Here is a 22,922-nt window from a genome sequence, read left to right on the forward strand (position 1 = left end):
GTTAGTAACTATATACACCAAGCTTAATCCTTGACAATCATCTGTCAAGGTGATGAAAGTAATGACACCTACTTTAAAAAATGAAACTTTAAAACTCAAGTCTACATGCAGCTATCATATAAGTTAATGACTGGGCTCTTAAAAAAGGCAGCCAACACCTTCCTTCTAGTGGTTTTCAATCCTTTTCAAACAACACAATCTTATTTTCAAAGACTCTATTAGAGTGACCATGTGTTAAAATACAAAAGCATGGCTGTACTGTTTCAAACTAGAAAACTCAGATCCCTTTCCCATCCCCAATAAAACACCCAGAAACAGGGTTGGAAAACCCTTGCTCCCTTCCAGTGCCAGGAACATAATCGACTGTACACCAGTAAGATCCACAATTATGGCACTCAAGAAACCCACATATTTATACAGTGTAGTTTGTGCTACTATTAGAGATCTGTGCAATCAACAATTCATACCTGTGGACATATTTGGTTAGACCTTAAAGAAAATTCTAAGCAGAAGCCAAGGCACCGAAGAAAAAATGCTTAGCTTTGGCCATGTAACTTAATAGAAAGACAGCACTTGGCCATATTCCTCTTTTCTTAACTCACCCTAGCCAACCTCCCATTTGCTAAGGTGAAAAGCAGTTCTGCTCTTTCTCTCAGGTCAAGAGGTATACAAAATTCCATCTAACTGTATTTCCTATTTGTTTTTGAACTATAGATTATTTTGTAGTGTATAAACCAGTTCAATCACCCATAACTTAGTCCTTTGTAATTCAATATGGTTTGATCTCTCAAAGACAATTCTCATAGTATACATAAAATGTTTATACAGAGCACTTCTATGCTACCTTTCTTCCAATTGCTCCATTCTGTTTTTTTGGAGGCGGAGGTTCAAAAATGCGTTGCTGCTGCTGAGGTGGGAGTGTAGAGTACAATGGAATGATTTTAATGTCACCAACTTCAGGGCCCAAATCATCAACCTCACGTTTTATTCTCTTGCAGGCTTCATCAATTTCCTACAAAATAAAGTTTGAGTCTGAAAACAAAACAAATACACCCTAAAACAATTTAAGTATTTATCACAATCCCATTTCTATGTGGCATATTTTCAATTTAGTAATCAAACTAATTTAGCAAATTTCATTGGGATTTCTAAAGTAATTTAAAAACTTTGATTTCTGTAGCCAAACAAACATACAACTGCCTTATTGGCATCCCACACCCCTTATCTCAAAGTTGGATGTCCCAATTAATTCTCAACAAATTGTACTAAAATTGAATTTCTCACTTAGGAATATTTAACTGCAGTCATAACCTTTTCAATCTTCACAACCTAAAAGAAATTGATGTGCTAGATTTTTAAAGAAGCCAATTAGGCTGTAATGTCCTGTTATCATAATGCAATTATATGGAAGATTTGTTTCATTGTTCCTAATGAGAACGTACACCTTTTACAGTATCAACATACTTAAGAACTAGGCTAACCCAAATATCTTTAGAGCACCTTCAAAAATGTTCCCACCACAGAAAACTATTTCAATACATTTGCATTCAAATCCAGGTTTAAAGTGAGGACACACACTGAATACTGAGAGTGTGAGAGTCACAGAAAGGTAAGGTAGGTAGAGGCTCTAGTAGTTGGCAAAGGAAGTTAAAAAATCAGGAGGGAAATGTGTTTTAAATTTCACTGAACCATTAATTCAGTTAAACTCAGAAGTATGTTGAACAAATGATTTGGCAACCTGTCCAGTGAAGGACCCAATCATAAGCTATCCTTATAAAAAAATTATCTTTTATTCAAAAGGCAATATTTTTACAAAAGAAAAAATTTATCAGGTAAACTTATTCCGTATTTTCACTATTTCAAACTAGAATGTTTCTTGAAATGATTTTAAGTCAAAGTGCAACTTTTTGTGCTAAAGCATGCAAAATTCTTAAATACTTAAAAAAATTTTTTTGGATCATTTCAAGCATACTAGTTTTCTTAAGCAACAGGTATAGTCTTGAAAATTATGACAAAGAAAACTATCAATGATTTGATGTTCATAGTTCCCTTTGAGACCTAAAGTTTTGAAAAGAAAATCAAAGAATGTTATTCACTGAAAGATAAATAATGTAACAAATGAAACAATTTTTTTTTAAAAAAAGTATTGTTTTAAAATGCTGTATAGAGATTAGAATGCTCCCTGCTGGTATGCAAACACAAAAATTAGATATCTTCCATATCAAAAAGTTTGAATATAAATGCAAAACTAGATTTTCTACAATAAAAAAAGAGAAAATGGCTGCAAATATCCTGAATAGTCACAACTTTATTAATTTAATCATATATTTGGACAGAAAATAAGTTGTTAGAAGTCACCAAACACCAGATTTCATATACAATATTAGAAAGCTAAGTGCGCCAAATTGTACATTTGCAGATTCTAGAATTTTAACAAGAAGATAATTCCAACTTTACTTGAGGGGAATGGACTATTTAATCTACCAAGCATATGTGGAGCTAAAATGAAATCACTACTTCATGGACTATAAAGACATCTCTATACACCACTGATGTTTTTAATAAACAAGATTCTAAAGACTAAGTTTAACTGCAATAAAATTTTCTTCTAAAGTTTATACAACTTTGATAAAGTTGACACACTGTTCAGAAGACCACAAAACTCAAGTCATCAACATAAAGCAACCATCTGCTCAGTCATGAGCAATGAGCAATACTGAAATTTCAGACATGAATATCTGATTTGAGAAAAGACTTTCAGTTCTAAAAGGATCATGTATAAATTAATTTGGACAACACTAATATAAAGAATCTGAACTCACTAGATGTGTAAGATGTTTTACTAAGCAAAATTAAAAAGAATGTTGCTTAAAGAATGAAGGGTTTTAACATCCTCAAGTATGCATTTACAAACAATTGGTTTTTCAATTACATCCTTATCTAATTCAGTAGTGTAGCTCCCCAAAGACTTCATAAGTTCCAATTTTAAGCATTAGAACATAAAAAACATTCTACAATTCAAATCTTTCCCAACCTCTCACCAATTAAAACTGGTCTCTTCCAAATTAAGTCAGCTGATTACAGAGGCACTATTGTTTAAGTACTCAAAATGGTAATTTAATATGATCTTAAAAAATCATTTTAAAATTTCACGAGATACACTTTATGGATACTATTCAAATTTATGAATAAGGAATTCCCAGAATCTACCATTTAACTAAGAAAAAATAACAAAAGGTCAAGAACAGGAGGAATAATTATCCTATTTTATATAAAAAAAGGCTAATATGCAAATTGTCCCCTCAGTTCAACCAGGAGTTCGATTGCTCGCTATGATCTGCGCTGACCACCAGGCGGCGGTATAGAACATGGCAGGCGACTAGCTGCGGTGGCAGGGGCGCTGAGGGAGCCAGGGAAGGAGGAGGCAGGGAACCTGATTAGCCCTGATTGCTTGCCAGGCCTAGGGACCCTGCCGTGCACGATTTTCTGCACCGAGCCTCTAGTTTTACATATCTTTAAATCAGTGCTACTATACACAATCAATGAAACAAAGTACATTTACTTTGCTACTTTCTCCCCAAAGGTATTCAAGACTAGTCACCTAAAGGGCACATATAAACCTAGTTTGGCATTACCATGACACTCTATTGGAAGACATATTATACTCCCCCTCTAGAACACACTGAAAACCATGGAGCTTGCTCCTTTCCCTTCCCGAGCTATAGGAAAGTTCCCAAAATATTAACTGCACAAAATATCCATAATAATAAAAGTGTAATATGCTAATTAGACTGGACAGCTGAATGACCTTCTGGATGAAGCCACGGGAGCGGCAGCAAGACAGAGGCAGCTGCCATGGCAGGCAGGCACTGAAGCAGATGTGGTTAGGGGCGGTGAGGCAGGCAGGCAAGTGGTTAAGGGGCAATCAGGTAGGTGAGTGGTTAGGAGCCAGCGGTCCCGGATTGCTAGAGGGATCCCGGATTGCAAGAGGGTGCAGGCCGAGCTGAGGAACCCCACCCCCATGCACAAATTTCATGTGCCGGGCCTCTAGTCAACTCATATAAAAGTCTTTCAGGTCCTCACCATGAGGACATATGATATTTCTGATAGATTTCTAATATGCTTGGTTACCTGAACATAATTATTTTCAGTAGTCATTTAAGAAAATATGCTATGCATTTTGGAAGAAGTGAGAAACTATAAAGACCAGACACAAAAGGACAAAATGAATACTTCAACAACATATGGTTTATATGCCATCAAAAAAGCATTTGTTACTCTTGCTTACACAATATACAAAATTTCTTTCATTCAAAATGCATAGAAAGGAAGACTAATGTTAACAGAGGTTTATCTGTAAAAAACTGAATTTGCAACACATCTTATTCCCCACCTCCCAAAAAACAAGTATGATTCATTCTTTACTAAGAATGATTTTTAATCCCTCCAGGAACATTCGACAAAGTCTGTAGACATTTTTGGTTATGACAATCAGGGGAAGGAGTGTTACTGCATCTAGGGGTAGAGGCCAGATAGTCTAATAAACACCCTACAACGCACACGGCACCCCACAACAAAGAATTAATTGGTCTTCAACATAAATAGTGTTGAGGTTGAAAAAATTTACTCTACAGAAAAGAAACTATAGCCATTAGGGCACAAATTATAAATCATAAGACAATACTGAAGAAATGGACAAAAAGATTACTCAAATATTATATACCAAGGATCCCTATCAAAACAAACACAAATTAATACTTCACATTCTAGTGGAGACAGGCGATAACACAGCAGACCTCTGAGATAACTAGGGCAATTTCCCTCAACATTGTTTAGGTGGTGGCAATAACGTACCAAAGCCACTAAAGCATTTCTCTGGAAAAGAGAACTTTAAACCTAAGGAAATATAAAATGGCTGGAGAAGCTTGTGGAAGATGTGATTCCTGTATTTCACTCTCAAACTTCACCTGTTCTAGCAAGTCTGGAACAGGGTCAAAAACCTCCTTTGCTTTAGCAAACTCTACTCCCCTAGGCAGGCAACCCACTGACCACACTTGAGCAAAAATGTTCTGGAACAAGGGTCAGAACTTTCACTATAAAGGGCCAAAATAGTTTAGGCTTTGTATCCATACACCATGCATGCAGCATATTCCTTGTTTTAATTTACAACTCTTTAAGAATGTAAAAGCAAATCTTAACTAGTAGCCATACAAAAACAAACAGGAGAGAGGGGGGCAGCACATGTAGATATTTAAATTTAAAAATTAACTAAAATTCTAAAATACTGCAATTCAGTCCCTCCTCACTAGCTACATTTCAAATACTCAAAAGCCATGTCCTTGGTGGCTACCATATTAACAGCACAGATAAGAATATCCCCAGCTCTGACCAGTTTAGCTCAGTGGATAGAGCGTCGGCCTGCGGACTGAAAGGTCCCAGGTTTGATTCCGGTCAAGGGCATGTACCTTGATTGTGGGCAACATCCCCAGTGGGGGGTGTGCAGGAGGCAGCTGAACGATGTTTCTCTCTCATCGATGTTTCTAGCTCTCTATCCCTCTCCCTTCCTCTCTGTAAAAAAAAAAAAACCAAAAAAACAAAAAAATATATTAAAAAAAAAAAAAACACGCCGAAACCGGTTTGGCTCAGTGGATAGAGCGTCGGCTTGCGGACTGAAAGGTCCCAGGTTCGATTCCGGTCAAGGGCATGTACCTGGGTTGCGGGCACATCCCCAGTGGGAGATGTGCAGGAGGCAGCTGATTGATGTTTCTCTCTCATCGATGTTTCTAACTCTCTATCTCTCTCCCTTCCTCTCTGTAAAAAATCAATAAAATATATTTTAAAAAAAAAATACTTCCTCTCAAAAAAAAAAAAAAACAAATTCCCCAGTACTGAAGTTCGAATGGGACAGCACTGCTCACTCTTGAACCTTTCTACTTATCCCTTGAGAACTGCAGCATTACCTGGAAGCTTGTTAGGAATACAGAATCTAAGGCCCCACCTGACCTTTGAATCAGAATCTGCAAGTTTTCTAAGTGAGCTGCATGTTTATTAGTTTGAGGAGCACATTCTAGAAATTCACAAAGCCCATTAGAGCAAATGACAAGCTCTAAGAAAAAACTTTCTTAAAAGGCTTTATAAAAACCATTTTATACAGATACTATTTAAGATTTTTAAAAAATGTCCAATGAACAGGAATTGAACCAGCAACCTTGTACACTGGACACGACCTGACCAATTGAGCCATACCCACCAGGGCTACAATTCATCTTAAAATGAGGTAAATTCCAAATAAGAAATTTCAGTGATTCCTTTCAATCCTCAGCAAGTATGTGGAAGACGACAAAAACATTCTTGGACTGTGGATGGGCACCTAAGTTACCCGAGCTTCCTCACAAGCTTAAATAACTATCATAACCTGATTTCACATCAGCTGTGATTAAAATTCATACTTCAGTAAAAGTGCAAATTACCACACACTACTGACCATCTGAATCTCTCCAAAACCAAGACTAAATTGTTGAATCTTGACATTCTGAAAGCACTTAACATTCTTAGGATAACTAGAACACAACATTAATAGCATAAAAAAAGTATTCTTAAGAGTGCATGGATAAAAAGGTATATAAATACAATCATGTTGGAGAAATAATTTTAATGTTGGGATTTAAAAATGGTTAATATATGCCAATTTCTTAAGTTAAAAGTTGTTGCATATAGAAGTAATACGCCAATGGCTAAATAATGAAGCAAATAATGACGATACCTCTTGACCAGTTAAGAAAAGTAGAAGATCTCCCTCCTCTTCTTCACACATATGAATTTGGATCACTGTTCGAATTGCTGCTTCAAGGTAATCTCTCTCTGGTTCAGGAGTATAAAAGATCTCAACAGGATGCGTACGTCCAGGAATAGTTAAGAGAGGGCAGTTATCAAAATAAATCTGGAATTTTCCTGCATCTAGAGTAGCACTCATAACTATAACCTGACAAAAAAAAAGAAAACACAAAAACAAAACAGTAAATTATCTTAAGTTGTCAAGGATTCTAATGTGGTTTTAAAGAAAAAACAAGTAATGTTTCCTGTTCTACATAATGTATATCAGTTATAAAAAATCTACAAGTCTTCATACCAATAAATTGTGATTACAAAAATCAAATACAGTAAAATTGAGCTACAGTAAGCTATTTACATTTAATAAAATGAGACCTAAACCTGATATCCAATAAATAGACTACAATATTATCTTCATGAAGCAATACCTTAAAAATAAAAATTTATAAAATCACCTAATATGTAAAAGGGATTTTTAAAAGGCATAATTAATATGTGGTATGATTACTGCTCCATTTACTAAAACAGAACACAAGAACCTTGCATATGGGAAAAAACAAAAAGAATCAGTGGCAGGTATAAACTTTATCCTTTCTTCCAAATCACTTTCAATAAGCATGACTTCCTTGATAGATTCCTAAAATAAACATGTTTCCTTCTTTAAAAGCCACAACTACAAAAGTTTGTTCAGGTGCAGATCTGCATGACTGTGTAATTACCATCCTTCTATGTAAGTCATACATTATATAACTCATTAAAAATGTACTTAAATAGAAACCCCCCCCAAAACATTCTACACTACAGAATTAATTTCTACTTGATGTTTATTTGACTTTCTCCCTAAAACTTCAATAACTCATAAAGCTTAATCAATAATGGTAGTATTCATATAGTTTTTCAAATGCATTCTTTAAAAGCATAATTTAGTTTTTATAAGAAAAACATACTCAGACATAAAAAAAAAAAGTCAGAACATTTAGTCAGTTTTAAGCCCTTATCAACATAGTAAAACTGGCCAGAGCACAACTGGTATAACAGACAGAAAGAACAAACACACTAGGATAAGCAAATGAATTTCTAAGAAGTGGGTTGTTCTGGTTGTAGCTATTCCCACTCACCAGCACTGTGTTGGGATATGGATAAAGATTTGATCCTTAGAGATCTCTGTATTTAATAAAGGGCAGGGTGAGCAGAAGGGTTACAAAACTACCCTATTAGATCGTTAAAAAAAATAAACAAACCTAAAAAAACCTGGGTGGGTTAGAAATTGAAAAGGTTTGGCTTAAAAATACATTACTCAAAAGTAGAAGTATAGTTCAAATCTAAAATGAAGACAAAGCAAAGTAGATTAGAAAAACAGCAATATCTACACATATGCTTAATGAATAAAATGAGTAAAAAAATTACTTTACCTTTAAATCTGATCTCTGTCTTACAACTTCCTTCAGAACACCCATGAGAATATCTGTAGCCAATGTCCTTTCATGCGCCTCATCGAGAATTATTACACCATAACGCTCCAGGAGGGGATCATTCATAGCTTCACGAAGTAACATCCCATCAGTCATGTATCTGTATTCACAAAGAATGTGGTTGGTCAAGTTTCACTTAGGGAATTTTAGAACTAAACTTTGTGACATAAAAATGAAATGTAAAAACAGCAGGTCGTCAAAATTTGCCCAAAACAAATGTGCTATTGTTTCATAATCATTTGCAAAATTAAGCTTTAAGAAAAAAAATTTACAGTGTATATCAAACAAGCTATACATTATCAAACCTCGTCAAGTATGATTGCAATACTGAAATGCATGGAGAAAACACATCTGAATACAAAACATAATGGTCACATGGTTTCACACAAATGCCAAAGCAAAATTCGAAGCATATATTACTACATGCACATGTGCATTTCTTTAAAACCCTTAAAATTCTCCACTTGCACTACAAAAGGCTCCTAGTTCAAAAGGGCTAAGAGAGCACATGAGTCTACCATCTCTCTCCTGCCTGACCCAATTCAATAAAGCAATTATAAAGAAGCACAAAAATACACTCACGGAATAAAGAGCATTAGTAACAAAGAAATGCTGACAAATATACAGTATATGGAAGAGCTATGTACACCTGCTAGATTAATGAACCAAAGAGAGGGAAACCAGGCTTAGGGGGTGACTCAAAAGAAGTCAGCTAGTATGGAATCCAGGAACTAGTTGAAGGGTGGTTTGCAGAATGGTTGTATGTATGGGTCAGCCATCACCTGTCCATTCCATTCTATTACTGTCACTAATACAAAACAACTATCTTTAAGTTTGGTGCCCGAACATAAAGTCTGCCTGCAAATGCCGATGTCACAGTTTGTTCCTTTAAATATAAATCTATGATTTTATTTATGGATTTAAAAGCGGTATAAAATCTGAAGTCATCATTTATGACTTCACTATTTTGGCTCTATTTTTCACAAATTAGTCTAACCTAATCTTTCATGGACCAACTTGATATTCTTAGCTGATGCCATCTGTTGGAGCAGTAAGTTCAACAAATTGACAATGTACAAGAGAAATGAATCCTCTTTATTTCAACTGAACACATTTCTGGAATCGACACAGCATTATCTGCAAACTTATTTTATATTAAGACCGTGAAAGCAAAAATGTCAATTAAATTATGACTCAATGCCTTAATGATAGTGTAGCATGAATCAACTACATTACAGTCTCTAGTTGTCTTTGATGTATTTGAGAAAATTTAGTAATTTCTTCTGTCTTAGATGTTAAACAATCTTTTTGCACATTATCTCAATAGCAAAATATAATAGCTTCATCTTCTTGTAGGTAACTTCCTTAGATTAAACAAAGCTCTTGACTTGCTTTTCATGGCCAGAAAAAAAAAAAATTGGTCACTCTTCCAACAACAAATATTTGATTAAATATGATGAAAAGTACAACCTGCTGCTTGGTTTCCAAGTCTATTTATTTCAATATGGAATCTGAGTGTGATATTTTTGAAGGCATTTTAATTAGCAAGTAACTCAACAAGTAGTTCGAAATATGTACATTACTTAACTGAAGTGACAATACGTATAGTTACATCAAGTTCAAGAATTCACAGGCAGTGACAACCACCAAACAACCAACAGTTTATAAGACCCTCATAGGTTATAAAATGAATACAAATTTCACATATTAAAAATGTGAGAAAGGGTCACAACTGATAAAGTATCAAACTTTAACGTGAAAACTCCTTCTTAAAACTCATTTTTAAAAAGCCACTCTTTACTTTGATCTTTTACCCTCTCACATTCAAGCTTCAGACAACCACAATATAGAGGCATTCAAAAGCAGAGCTGACCCAAATATTCATTCTTTTACATTTTTCCAAAGGAAAATGTTACAAATGGTAGATTATAAATATTATAAATTAGGTTAATGACACTATTATTTTCCTTGTTTTATTAACAACTATGCATAAGCCTGAACCCTATTACTTCTAGGTTCCAGAGACAGACTCCTGGATATTTCTCATTGTTTAATTGATCATCAACCAGGGAGATCCAATTCACTGAGATGCTACTTATGTACTATATCACAAGTTAATCAAAGTTAATATGAGAAGACTGCCATTTTTATAATAGACAGCTTTAGGAAAAATGACATTGTAATAGCTGGAAGATCTCTCTAAGATACGAATTGGTTGCCTTTACAGTGAAAAAAAAAAAAAAGAAAAATGAATTATTAGCAGTTAACTTTTCTAAGGTCTCAAATCCAGTTCAATAACTTACCAAGACTAGGTACCAGTGCACCAATTCCAATCTTAGACCCCTCCTACAATACACTTTCCTGAAAGTCCCGGATAAATATGTGTGTGTGTTCATACATACATATACATCTTATATAATAAAAGGCTAATATGCAAATTGACCGAACACAGAATGACCGGTCGCTATGATGCACACTGATCACCAGGGGGAAGACGTCTTGCTCAACACCGGAGCTGCCCCCCTGGTGGTCAGTACGCTCCCACAGGGGGAGCGCCACTCAGCTAGAAGCTGGGCTCAGGGCTGTGAGTGTAGCAGTGGTGGCGGGAGCCTCACCTGCCTCCACAGCAGCACTAAGGATGTCCGACTGACGGCTTAGGCCCCAGGAGCATGCCTAAGCTGTCAGTCAGACATCCCCTGAGGGCCCCTGGACTGGGAGAGGGTGCAGACTGGGCTGAGGGACTCCCCCCCACCCCCACCAGGTGCACAAATTTCGTGCACCGGGCACCTCTAGAGTGTGTGTGTGTGTGTGTGTGTGTGTGTGTATTTTATATATATAGCAAAAGCTGATAATTCTCTGTACTGCTAGATGCATGAACCCCTTTGCTAAAAAAACAAATAAAAAACAAAGGGACCTGACACAGCACAGAAAAAAAGGCAGAACCAGGTACTGGTGGTCCTATAAAAACCATAGTCATTTGCCTTTACCTAAGTCAACTTTTACTACATTTCATAGTAGTAATGAAATAATTTACCCAGTCTGAGGGGTGAGTCACAAGAATAGGCTGTTACAATAAAAAAACTGTAATTATATAATTTTGAAGTTTCAATAATAAAGAAGTAAACAAAAATTGCTTAGGATGGCCAAAGTCTGCATTTTTCTGGGTACCCTATTATCCAATGTTTTTCTCACTCTTTTGGGACAAAGACTCACTGAGAAGTCATCTGCATATCCTGGGAAATGACTAGAAATACAAAACTTGGACCTCATCCCAGACCTATTTAATCAGAAATTTTAAAGGCAGGGCATAGCAATTTGTGCTATAAGCTTTAATGTAATTCTGATGCTTGCTAAAGTTTGAGTAGCACTAGTCTAAATTAATCAAGTTTAACAAGATGTAGATTAAGCAAAGCAGACACATAAAACAAACAAACAAACAAAATCCTTGGAGTAAGTCAAAACAAGTTCATATTTCCAACTACAACTGTTTAATGAATAAACAAAAAGAAACCAAAAGAAACCCAGTGTGCTGAGTAGTATCAATTCATGTATTTTTGCAATGGGCACACACAGATGGCATAGTACAACTACAAGCCAACAGCCAACCCTGACCCCAGTCAACATCACCAACTGTAATATAAATAAAGCATGATAAAACATTATGCACTACGAATGTGTTGTTTATAGTTTTGTGTTTCATATATTTATATATAACTTTTTTAAACAGCTCAAGTTGTCTGATTCCTAAAAATTCATAAATGAAAGGAAAAAAGATCCGCAGAAAGGTGAAAAATGTTTTCCTAAATGAATGCCATATAAATTCTAAAATACACCATATATTATTCATAACTTTAAAAATGATACTGACTAATGTTAAAGTATGAGTAATAAAAAAACTGTCCATGTGGGGAAGCAATCCCCAGTAACTTAGTGTTATGCTATTTGGTGAAGGGGGGTGGAGTGCAGTGGGGTAGAGTGGGAGGGGGAGAGCCTTCTTAAATCCCTCTTACCTCCCCCCAAATGCCTGATTTATCAAAGATGTTTAAAACAAAATACCAAAATATAGAGATTTAAAATCTTGAGCAGGGTATGATGCACAATCCCATGTTAAAAAATACGTTGTGGTCCTGACCAGCGTGCTCAATGGTTAGAGCATTGGCCCACACACTGAAGGGTTGAGGGTTCCATCCCTGGAACTGGTCAGAGCTCATATGGGAAGCAACCAATCTATGTGTTTCTGTCGTTCTAAAAATCAACGTGAAAAATATCCTTGCGTGAGTATTAAAAAAAAATTGTTAATTAAATACTTGCATAAAACTCAAGTTTTCTGTATGGCATGAAGTACAGGGGTGGGCAAAAGCAGGTTTTAATGATCTATAATAATAAAAGCGTAATATGCTAATTAGACCAGATGTCCTTCTGGACATCCTTCCTTCCAGACAAAGCCTCAGTGGGCGGGGGCCGAGGCAGAGGCAGCAGAAGCCCCGCGCCACAGCGGTGGTGGGCGGGGGACGGGGCCAAGGCCCTTGTACGAATTTCGTGCATTGGGCCTCTAGTAATGAATAATACAAGAATAAACTTTTCACTGCTGTAAAAAAGAAATAACTCTTCCCATTCGCAACAGCATGGATGGACCTGGAGAGCATTATGCTAAGCAAAATAAGCCAGTCAGAGAAAGATAAATATCACATGATCTCACTCATTTGTGGAATATAATGAACAACATAAACTGATGAACAAAAATAGATCCAGAGACATAGAAGCATTGAACAGACCGTCAAACCTCAGAGGGAAGGCAGGGGAGCGTGGAATGGGGGTAGGGTGGGGGTAAGAGACTAACCCAGGGGTGGGCAAACTTTTTGACTCGAGGGCCACAATGGGTTCTTAAACTGGACCGGAGGGCCGGAACAAAAGCATGGATGGAGTGTTTGTGTGAACTAATATAAATTCAAAGTAAACATCATTACATAAAAGGGTACGGTCTTTTTTTTCAATAGTTTTATTCATTTCAAACGGGCCGGATCCGGCCCGCGGGCCGTAGTTTGCCCACGGCTGGACTAACCAAAGGACGTGTATGCATGCATATAAGCATTACCAATGGACAGACAGTAGCGGGGTCAGGGCATGTGCTAGGGGGTGGGAGTGGCCAGGGAAAGGTCAATGAGGGGAAAAAGGAGACGTATGTAATACTTTTAACAATAAGGAATTTAAATTAAAAATAAAAAGAAGACACTGTTTTGTGTACTCATAACTGTAAACCTATTTTGCCCACCCCTGTATTATGAACAAAGCAAAATACCAACTAGACAAAAACTGCATCTTATATACAGAATGCTAATTTTGTTAAAAGCTCCTACAAATCATTAAGAAAAAGGCCAAGCAACCATACACAGGCAAAAAATAGGAAGACATCAAATTTAATCAATCCTATAATTCCACATATTTTTTCAAATTTACCTTCTATGTCATTGGGATGCAATCTATCTACCTACCTATCTATCGATTTATTATAATCACCTGAGGATATTTTTTCCTTTGATTTCTAGAGAAAGTGGAAGGGAGTAAGGAGGGGGATGGAGAGAGAGAGACAGAAATATTGATTGGTTGCCCCCGGTACACACCCCAGGGCCAGGGATTGAACCCACAACCCTTTGGTCTGCAGGCCGATACTCTAAGCCAAATCCCAAACTGCCAAGTCCCAAACCGGCCAGGGCTGGGATGCATTTTAAATAGAACCTTACAAATGATTGTCAACCAGGCAGCAAAACTTCTGGAAAGAAAATCTCAGATTGCAAAAAGAAATACAAAGGGCTCATAAACACATGTAAAGATGCCCAATTTCATATAAAAGAAATGCAAAGTAGAACAATAATGAGATTCCATTTTTCATTTCGACAATGACAAAAATAAAAGAAGTTCCACAGCACAATGTTGGCAAGGGTACAAAAACAGATGCCCATTTGCTCATTTTTTACTGGTCAGAGTAGGTAAAATCTCTATGGAGGGCAATCTGGCAAGAGTTAATAAAATTCAAACATACCCTTTGGCTCAACCAATTTCATTTGTAATAAACTCACTTCAGTTATACAACTGTGTATGTGTGAAAAACAGCATACGTATAAGGTTTTAAGAGGTACTAAGGGCAGCAGCAATTTATATATATATATATTTTATTGATTTCAGAGAGGAAAGGAGGGGGGGGAGAGAGATAGAAACATCAATGATGAGAGAGAATCATTGATTGGCTGCCTCCTGCATGCCCCACACTGGGGATCGAGCCCATAACCTGGGCCTGTGCCCTTGACCAGAATCAAACCTGGGACCCTTCAGTCCGTAGGCTGACACTTTATCCACTGAACCAAACCAGCCAGGGCGGCAGCAGCAATTATTAATAACAAAAACTGCAAATTTGTGTATCCATCAATAGAATTAGTTAAATAAACTATGCAGCCATTAAAAAGAATGAGACAACTTTATATTTATTGTTCTAGAACAATCCCTAAAATTCAATGTAAGTGAAACCAACAGCCATTTGTATTTTTTTTAAAAAAGATTTTTAGAGAGGGAATTACTGTGAGCTACAAATATCCTCCTACCCCCCCGCCCCCCGCCCGCCCAGCCTCAAAGACCTCTACCAGGACATGTGCCCTAACTGGGAATCAAACCTGCAACCTTCTGGTGCACAGGAGTTCACCCAACCAACTAAACCACACCGGCCAGGGCAGGAGCGGTATGTCTTTAAACAGCCCTGCTATAAACTCTGAAGTTAATTTTTTCTGAAAATCCTAGTTATGAAGTGCTATTCCAATACTGTTAAGATTTGGTTACCTTTCAAAGTATAGGTGTTACCCTGGATAACTAAATATTCAGATAAATCAAAACTGTTTTTAAATCATCTAAAACTTGCCTCAGCATGATGCAAAGAAATTCTCAGCATCTGCTTTAAAAAGTATATCTATACTAATAATAGAGGAATGTGCAAATTGTCCAGGATGCTGTCACAGTACCAGTAACGACCAAACAGTAGGCTGCATGGGGCAACCAAGCCAGCAGGGGCAGGGCAGGGGCAGTTGGGGGTAACCAGGATGGGGGGGGGGGCATCCAGGCTGGCTGGGGGGGAGGAGGGTGCACAGGGCCAGGCCGGCAAAGGGGGGGGGGGGGGGAGGCAGTTAGGAGCCAGCAGTCCCAGATTGTGAGAGGGATGTCCGACTGCCAATTTAGGGCCTAAACCGGCAGTTGGACATCCCCCGAGGGGTCCTGGATGGAGAGGGTTCAGGCTGGGCTGAGGGGAACCCCGCACCATGCACGAATTTCGTACATCAGGCTTCTAGTATTATAAATGACTGGCATTGTTTAATCTGAGTAATTAGGTTTACTGCCTTCCCTATTACCTAGGACAGATTTACAAATACACAGAGATTTGCATGGAGACATGAGGAATGTGGATGGAAAGGAACAACACATACAGTGGTTTAAGACATCCTTGTTGCATAAGTTCAAGTTCCTGCTTTCTTAAAATGTTGTCTGACCTTGACCAAGTTCAACTTCTCTAATGCTCCATTGTAAAATGAGAATATGGTGGCTAGTGTTAAACAAAACAATGTATATAAAGCACTTAGTATACCAACTGCCTGGCACTTGGAAAGTATTCAATATAGGATTCTGTACTACACTCTTAACTTTCACCTAATAAATTGAGATAACCTTACCCTCTATAAAACATACTGTAGTGTTATAGCTACATTTCTATCCCTACCAGTTGGATTAATTATATTTGACATGAAGCAACAAACTTAACACAGGAAAACATTGTTGCATATCCTAAGTTGTATGCTTCAGAAAAGTTTAAAAAAGATGAGTCTCACACACATAAAAACTATCAAATGGATGAGGGTAACTATAAAAAAGTGAAAGGGTTCTGGAATTCCGGAAAAGCAACACCTGTGTATTTTGCAAGTGTTTGAAGTTTATACTTCACTTTAAGAACTAGACTATTTTAGCTCAGCAGATGGTCGGACATCATTCCATGCACTGAGAGGTCACAAGTTTGATTCCTGATCAGGGCATACGTACAGGTTGCAGCTCGATCACCTGTAGGGGATGTGCAGCAGACAGCCAATTGATGTTCTGATTGCTATTACTCTCATCTATGTTTTTATCTCTCACTCCCTCTCCCTGCCTCTCTTTGAAATCAATAAAAACACATAAAATAGAACTAGACATCTTACTGCATAATGGAACTCCAAACAAAGGCCCCACATTCAGGAAATGGCATTGGTCCTACATCAATAGATTGATAAAAAGAAAAAAGAAAATATTTGAGGTTTGTATAAATTTCCTATTTACCACTAAGGTTTTAGGTTAAGCTACTGCAATCCAGTCAAATCACGAGTGCCTCTATTAAAGAAAAGCCACCCACATTAAAATGCCTACACAAATAGGTTTGCATTTCATTATTTCTTCAAAGTTATAATAGATTAAGACTTCTGAAAAAGACTATGACCAAACCAGAATAAATAATTATTCTTTTGTTTTCCCTACCATGTAACATATTTTTGTGCTTAGCTCCTACCAGTAAAATACTTTTTGAATGACAGTAAGAAACAGAAGAATGACAAAGCTAAAACAGCTTTCATTTATCAAGAACTATTTCAGAAGACAGACTTCGTATAGTAGAATGAATTTTAAAACACAGCTCTCTTCACTACTAAATGTGGTAAAACTAAGCACCCTAACCATCCTTCCTTCACAATGTCAACACTATAAAATGGTTGATTACCAAAACAAGAAAACAATTTCAAACATGGTCACAGTGACCATATTATACTTATTCAGTAACTACAGATAAAAGTTATCAAATTATCTTCCTTCATTCAAAACAATTTCTTCCAATGTTACTTCTGTACGGCCACAGGTACCAAAAAAATTGATCATCTAAGTATACATGTCAGCTTAAAATGAAGTTATCTAGCTATTTTTGGATTTAAAATGGCTAACACTATATACCTGCTGTGGTGGTAGAGCACTATATTTCTCAAATTATATAGGTCTATGAAGTTAGGACAATTTCACAAACCTGATCCATGTGAATACAGCAGTTTTAAAAAACAAGACCTTTGTCGTTCAATATTAAGATTTCAAGGATGCTTACGTATAATCCCCCAGCACAATCTGAGTTTAGATTGCTGTACAACCTTGAGATATATGTAGTCATGCACTGCATAAAAATGTTAACAGACCAAACATACCATATAACCTAGGTGTGTAGTAGGCTATACCATCACAGTTAAGAGAATAAGCTACTTTCTTGGGTATAAACAGGTTACTTAAGGTACAAAGAAAATGCATTCAATTTGTTAAATGATAGCCTATTTCCAGAGAAGAATAACTATGTTCAGCGCCCTTAAAGATTCAAAGGAATTTAGTTTCCCATACTCAACATGTGATACCACAGGACTAGCTTGAGGTAGTTCAGACTTTTAATTGTGTATCATGCTACATTCCTTTTCAAGATGTCATCTTTGAAAAGCTGGACTTTTGACAGTTGCTATGATTAAAAAGCAAGTACAGCTGCCCAGCTGGTATGTCTCAGTGGCTGAGTGTGACCCATGAACCAAGAGGTCATGGGTTAGATTCCCTATCAGGGTACATACACAGGTTGTGGGCTGGATCCCCAGTAGGGGGCATGCCAGGAAGCAGCCGATTTAATGATTCTCTCTTATCACTGATATTTCTATCCCTCTCTCCCTCTCCCTTTCTGAAATCACTAAGAACATATTAAGAAAAAAAATTGTATTAGATCCAATCATACTATACTGTCTGGGTGTTACTACTCCCTACCACTCCCGAGCTATGGGAAATCACTAAAGAGTGACAGGATCTTTAAAGAGGGTCATATTTGTGTTTTTAAAAGGTCATTTTGGCTCCTGGATTGAGGATGAATTGGAAGGGGCAAGTGATATGCTGTGGTGGTATTTCCTCTCTGAAATCTAAATTAAAAAAATTTTTTTAATTAAAAAGAAAAGTGCAGCTAGCCCTCGAACAAATTAGTTTTGAACTGCATGGATCCACTTATACAGGTTTTTCTCAATAAATTCCTGCACTACTTTCCATCTGAGGTTGGGAGTCCACGGATGCAGAAGACCAACAATATACAGTGATCTACGCCATTTGTTGCTATCTGTGGGGATGGTGGTCCGGGAACCAATCCCCTGTGGATACCTAGGAACAACTCAAGTTTTTGACATGGGCATGACAGACCAGCACCCCTAACCCCCATGTTGTTCAAGGGTCAACTGTATGAGACAAAAATCAGTACAGAAAATAAAGGTGGCAGTGCCCAATCTGATTCCAACATTTAAGAAATTGCAGTGTTCCACTGGCACAGACATCACATTAGTAAATAATGTGGTTAAGAATGAAATTAAAATATTGGGGTTTTCTTCTTTCAACTTATGTTTGGTATTTGTTTAAAGTGCTATTAAGTTGTTAGAACATACATACTTAAGTTGTTAGGACTGAATTCTGAATTATTTCTTTAGACCGAGGATACTATGAAAAAAATTACTGACATTAAGCATACTATAAACCAAGGCAGCATGGAAACTTCTACCCTATTTAAAACCTAATCTTGCCCTAGCCAGTTTGGCTTAGTGGATAGTGTCGGCCTGCAGACTGAAGAGTCCCAGGTTCGATTCCAGCCAAGGACACATGCCTGGGTTATGGGTTCAATCCCAAGTGTGTGTGTGTGTGTGTGGGGGGGGGGGGGGTACAGGAGTCAGCCGATCGACGATTCTCTCAACATGGATGTTTCTCTCTCTCTCTTTCTCTCCCCCTTCCTCTCTGAAATCAATAAAGCAATAGATTAAAAAATAAATAAAACCTAATCTTGCTATCAAAGTCTCAATGCTACTCCAATGCATATGACATTCAAACTACCTCTTAAATGCTTCACAGTTTACCTCTCCAACCAAGGCAAAGTGCCAGTGACACTAGTAACAGTTTCTTAATATACTTAATGTTCTTTTCATTGGTAAAGGATAAACTAAGATTTACTAGTACATAGGTTCAAGTTCAATGACATATTCCTAGGAAAACATTACAGTATGAGGCAACACTAATCTCACTATAGGAATAAGAACTTACTTACAATGAGAACAAACTAGTAGATGTAAACAGTCACATGGAAAGGCAACATATATTATTTTGAATAAATTGAAATCTGCAATGTTTTAATGCATCCTAATACAACAAAAAATGGACAAAAAGAAAGTAGACAAAATACCAAACCACATTTGTAGTGTGTATCACCTCATGATTCTTAGTCAAAGTGCTTAACATCAGCAGTAAAAGCACACAGCTTTATTTCTTTAAACAATTAAAATACATTCAGGCCCTAGCTTGTTTGGCTCAGTGGATAGAATGTCGGCCTATGGACTGAAGGGTCCCAGGTTCAATTCTAGTCAAGAGCATTTACCTCCGTTGCAGGCTCCTGCCCGGCCCTGGTTGGGGTACATGCAGGAGGCAACCAATTGATGTGTCTCTCTCACATCGATGTTTTCCTCTCTGTGTCTCTCCCTCCCTTCCACTCTCTAAGTATCAATGGAAAAATATCCTTGGGTGAGGATTAACACAACAAACAAACAAAAAAACAAATAAATATAAAGATGTTTTTAAAAATAGAATTTTTAAAATTCTATGTATTTCAGAGTTAGAAGAACAGAAAATTATTTTTCCCTCAAAACACTACCCAGCCCTCGCTGGGTTGCTCAGTGGTCAGAGCACTGGTCCACAAACCTATTCCTGGTCAAAGGCAAGTAAGTACCTGGGTTGCAGGTTAGATTCTCTGCCAACGCATATGTACAGGAGACAACCAACTGATGTGTCTCTCTCACAATGATGTTTCTCTCTCCCCGCCCCCCCCTTATATTAAAAATCAATGGAAAAAAATATCCTCTGGTGAGGATCAAAATACCAACCAAACAACCCCACCCTACTATCCAGTCCTCAAATTTTCACAGGTTTTGAAGAAAATGCCTAACCATCCTCACAAGAGAATTTACAGAAAGCTAGGTTGTTTTACAGTTTTTAAAGACATTGGCACTCTAAACAAAAGGCCTTCTATAACTAATATCTTGCATGGCTTAAGTATAAGCACGAAGGTCAAATCCTATCCTATAGAATAAAAGCCTAATATGCAAATCGACCCAACGGCAGAATGACCAGTCACTATGACGCGAACTGACCACCAGGGGGCAGATGCTTAACGCAGGAGCTGCCCCCAGCCCAGAGACCCCAGCCCACCGAAGGCGGGTGCCAGCAGGGGCCTGCCTGATCACTCCACAGATTGGCCCTGATGGCCAGCCAGGCTTAGGGACCCTACCCATACACAAATTTTGTGCATCAGGACTCTAGTGTAATAATATATGCAGTCCTTTAGGAAATCAAGTTAGCTTTCTATAAACTAACATAAGCCAATAGATTTCTAATTCTAGAGGGAGGACAGTGATTACCACCCAATCCCTTTCTAAATATCCAGTAAAACTACCCTTAACTTCAGTGCTATACTTAAATTAAAACAAAGCCTACCACTAATTACCAGATGTTCAATAAATTAGCTTAAAATTAATCCTATGTAATAAAGAGGTGATACGCAAATTGACCACTACATCCTCGCACAAGATGGCCGCCCCCATGTGGTCACAAGATGGCCGGCAGGGGAGGGCAGTTCACTAAGGACTTCACGAAGTTGGTTTAATAAACCCCTTTCTAATAAATTGGGATAACTAAGTTAACGGGTAATAAGATCTAATAACTTCTCACAACGGAAATCTACCATCAGCAGCAGCAGCAGAGTAGCAATGTTGTCTTAGCACTTGCTGGGTGACAGGAATTACTTTAAGGGCTGTATACAAATTAACATATTTGATCTCAGAACCACCCTATGAAATAATTATTAGCTCCACATTCTGAAAAAGCACTAAGCACAGGGAAGTTCATTAATGTAGCCAAGATCACAGCTAATAAGTGGCAGAGCTGGCACACAACCAGGCACTGATTCTGAAGCCTGTGTTCTAGGATCTATTTCCTTTTGATTCTCTCCGTAAGCCATCTATTTTAAATGAGATTGCTGTAATCTCTACATAGGCCATATGCAGTTGGTGCTTCAAACTGTTGTTTCCAGGGGCCCCAAAGAATCTGTTGTAGCAATATCTGATAATCCTCCCCAATGTCAACCTTAAAGGTTCTGTACCAGCCAGCCCCTTATTGTAGCAGTGTTGCCCTGGGCTCTTATTTTGACTCAATATTAGACGTAGAGCCTAAAACTTATGTATTGTGTCCCAAACGTTGGACCCTTATTTTTAAATTCCTTTCATCTTCTTGCCTAGATTGGCTTTTGGAGATTAAAAAATTCTACAAGTTTCGAATCCATATTGTATGAGTAGTATTTCTTTGGCTGATCTGTTCAAAACTTCTATCCCTCAAGTTTTACAAGGGACTCATCACACCTTGAAATCCAAGACTATTCTTTTCTCACTGTCAATTATAAATTTCAACCATGTCTTATCTTTAACGTTTCTTGAGTATCTAGAAGCTTGTCCTGAAGTGTCCTCCCAGAGAGATACAGCACATTTTGCTTCATAAACATTTACCCCAGATCAGGTCCTTAGCCTTGTGACAGATTCCAAAATTGAAATGAATCTGATACTCAAAAGCAAAACCTTCAAAATAAAAGGCAAATTATGTATACCAAATCACACTACCATACCCTCTCCAAGAGATGTTTCAACAAATTAGGGAAAATGTCTTTCCATGAAAAATCTACCCCTTTTTCATGATTATGCTGGAAAGACTCCCAGCCCATTATTTTGAACTGGCAAATTTCACACTGTTACCCCTTCCATTCTCCAGAATTTTTTTTTTAAGGGTTCTGTGTGCAAAGCAAGTACACAGATACAGACACAATCACTGTTCCCAAAGAGTTTATACTCCAAGAGGGAGAGGCCAGTCTGTGATCACCATACTATCTAAAAGCAGTCTATAATATCTCAAAAGAGATCTGGCATGGAGTGCTGATCTTACACAAACCAGTTGGATACTTAAAATATACAAAATAGCCTTCTCAAATAAAAAGGTTATTTTCCCCTACCCCCCTCAAATAGTTTTTTTAAAATGCTGTTCTATCAACCTAGGAAGCTCTTTCTGAACCCTGTAACACAACCCCTACTCTAGCAAACCATTACTTTCAATTCTCCTCTTCCCCAACCTAAATTGTGCTCTCAAATCATTATTTCATATGAACCCCAATGTTTTCTTTCAGACACCTATTCACAATTTAAAGTTTTATATTTACTTTTTATTTGCTTTATGGAGACAGGAACCAGATTTACTTTTTATTGTACCTAGCACTGCCTGACATACAGGAGATAGTCAGTATTAACTGACTAAATGACTAAGTAAATTATAGGGTTCCCTCAATATCAAAAAGAGGGCAGTGCCGAAACCGGTTTGGCTCAGCGGATAGAGCGTCGGCCTGCGGACTGAAGGGTCCCAGGTTCGATTCCGGTCAAGGGCATGTACGTGGGTTGCGGGCACATCCCCAGTGGGAGATGTGCAGGA

The 22,922-nt window shown here is 37.5% G+C and overlaps 1 protein-coding gene across 1 annotated transcript in view; it reads right to left on the reverse strand.

Moving 5' to 3' along the window:
* DHX15 (DEAH-box helicase 15) overlaps positions 1–22,922 on the reverse strand; it is a 56,286-nt gene that overhangs the window by 17,366 nt on the left and 15,998 nt on the right. Inside the window, exons 4-6 of the mRNA XM_036330187.1 lie at positions 8,244–8,403; positions 6,764–6,982; positions 845–1,012 (exon numbers count right to left, since the gene is read on the reverse strand). Of these exons, the coding sequence (XP_036186080.1) occupies positions 845–1,012; positions 6,764–6,982; positions 8,244–8,403 (547 nt within the window). The remainder of the gene's footprint in view (positions 1–844; positions 1,013–6,763; positions 6,983–8,243; positions 8,404–22,922) is intronic.

Source organism: Myotis myotis, unplaced genomic scaffold (genome assembly GCF_014108235.1).
Source record: "Myotis myotis isolate mMyoMyo1 unplaced genomic scaffold, mMyoMyo1.p scaffold_m19_p_1, whole genome shotgun sequence".
NCBI classification, from domain to species: domain Eukaryota; kingdom Metazoa; phylum Chordata; class Mammalia; order Chiroptera; family Vespertilionidae; genus Myotis; species Myotis myotis.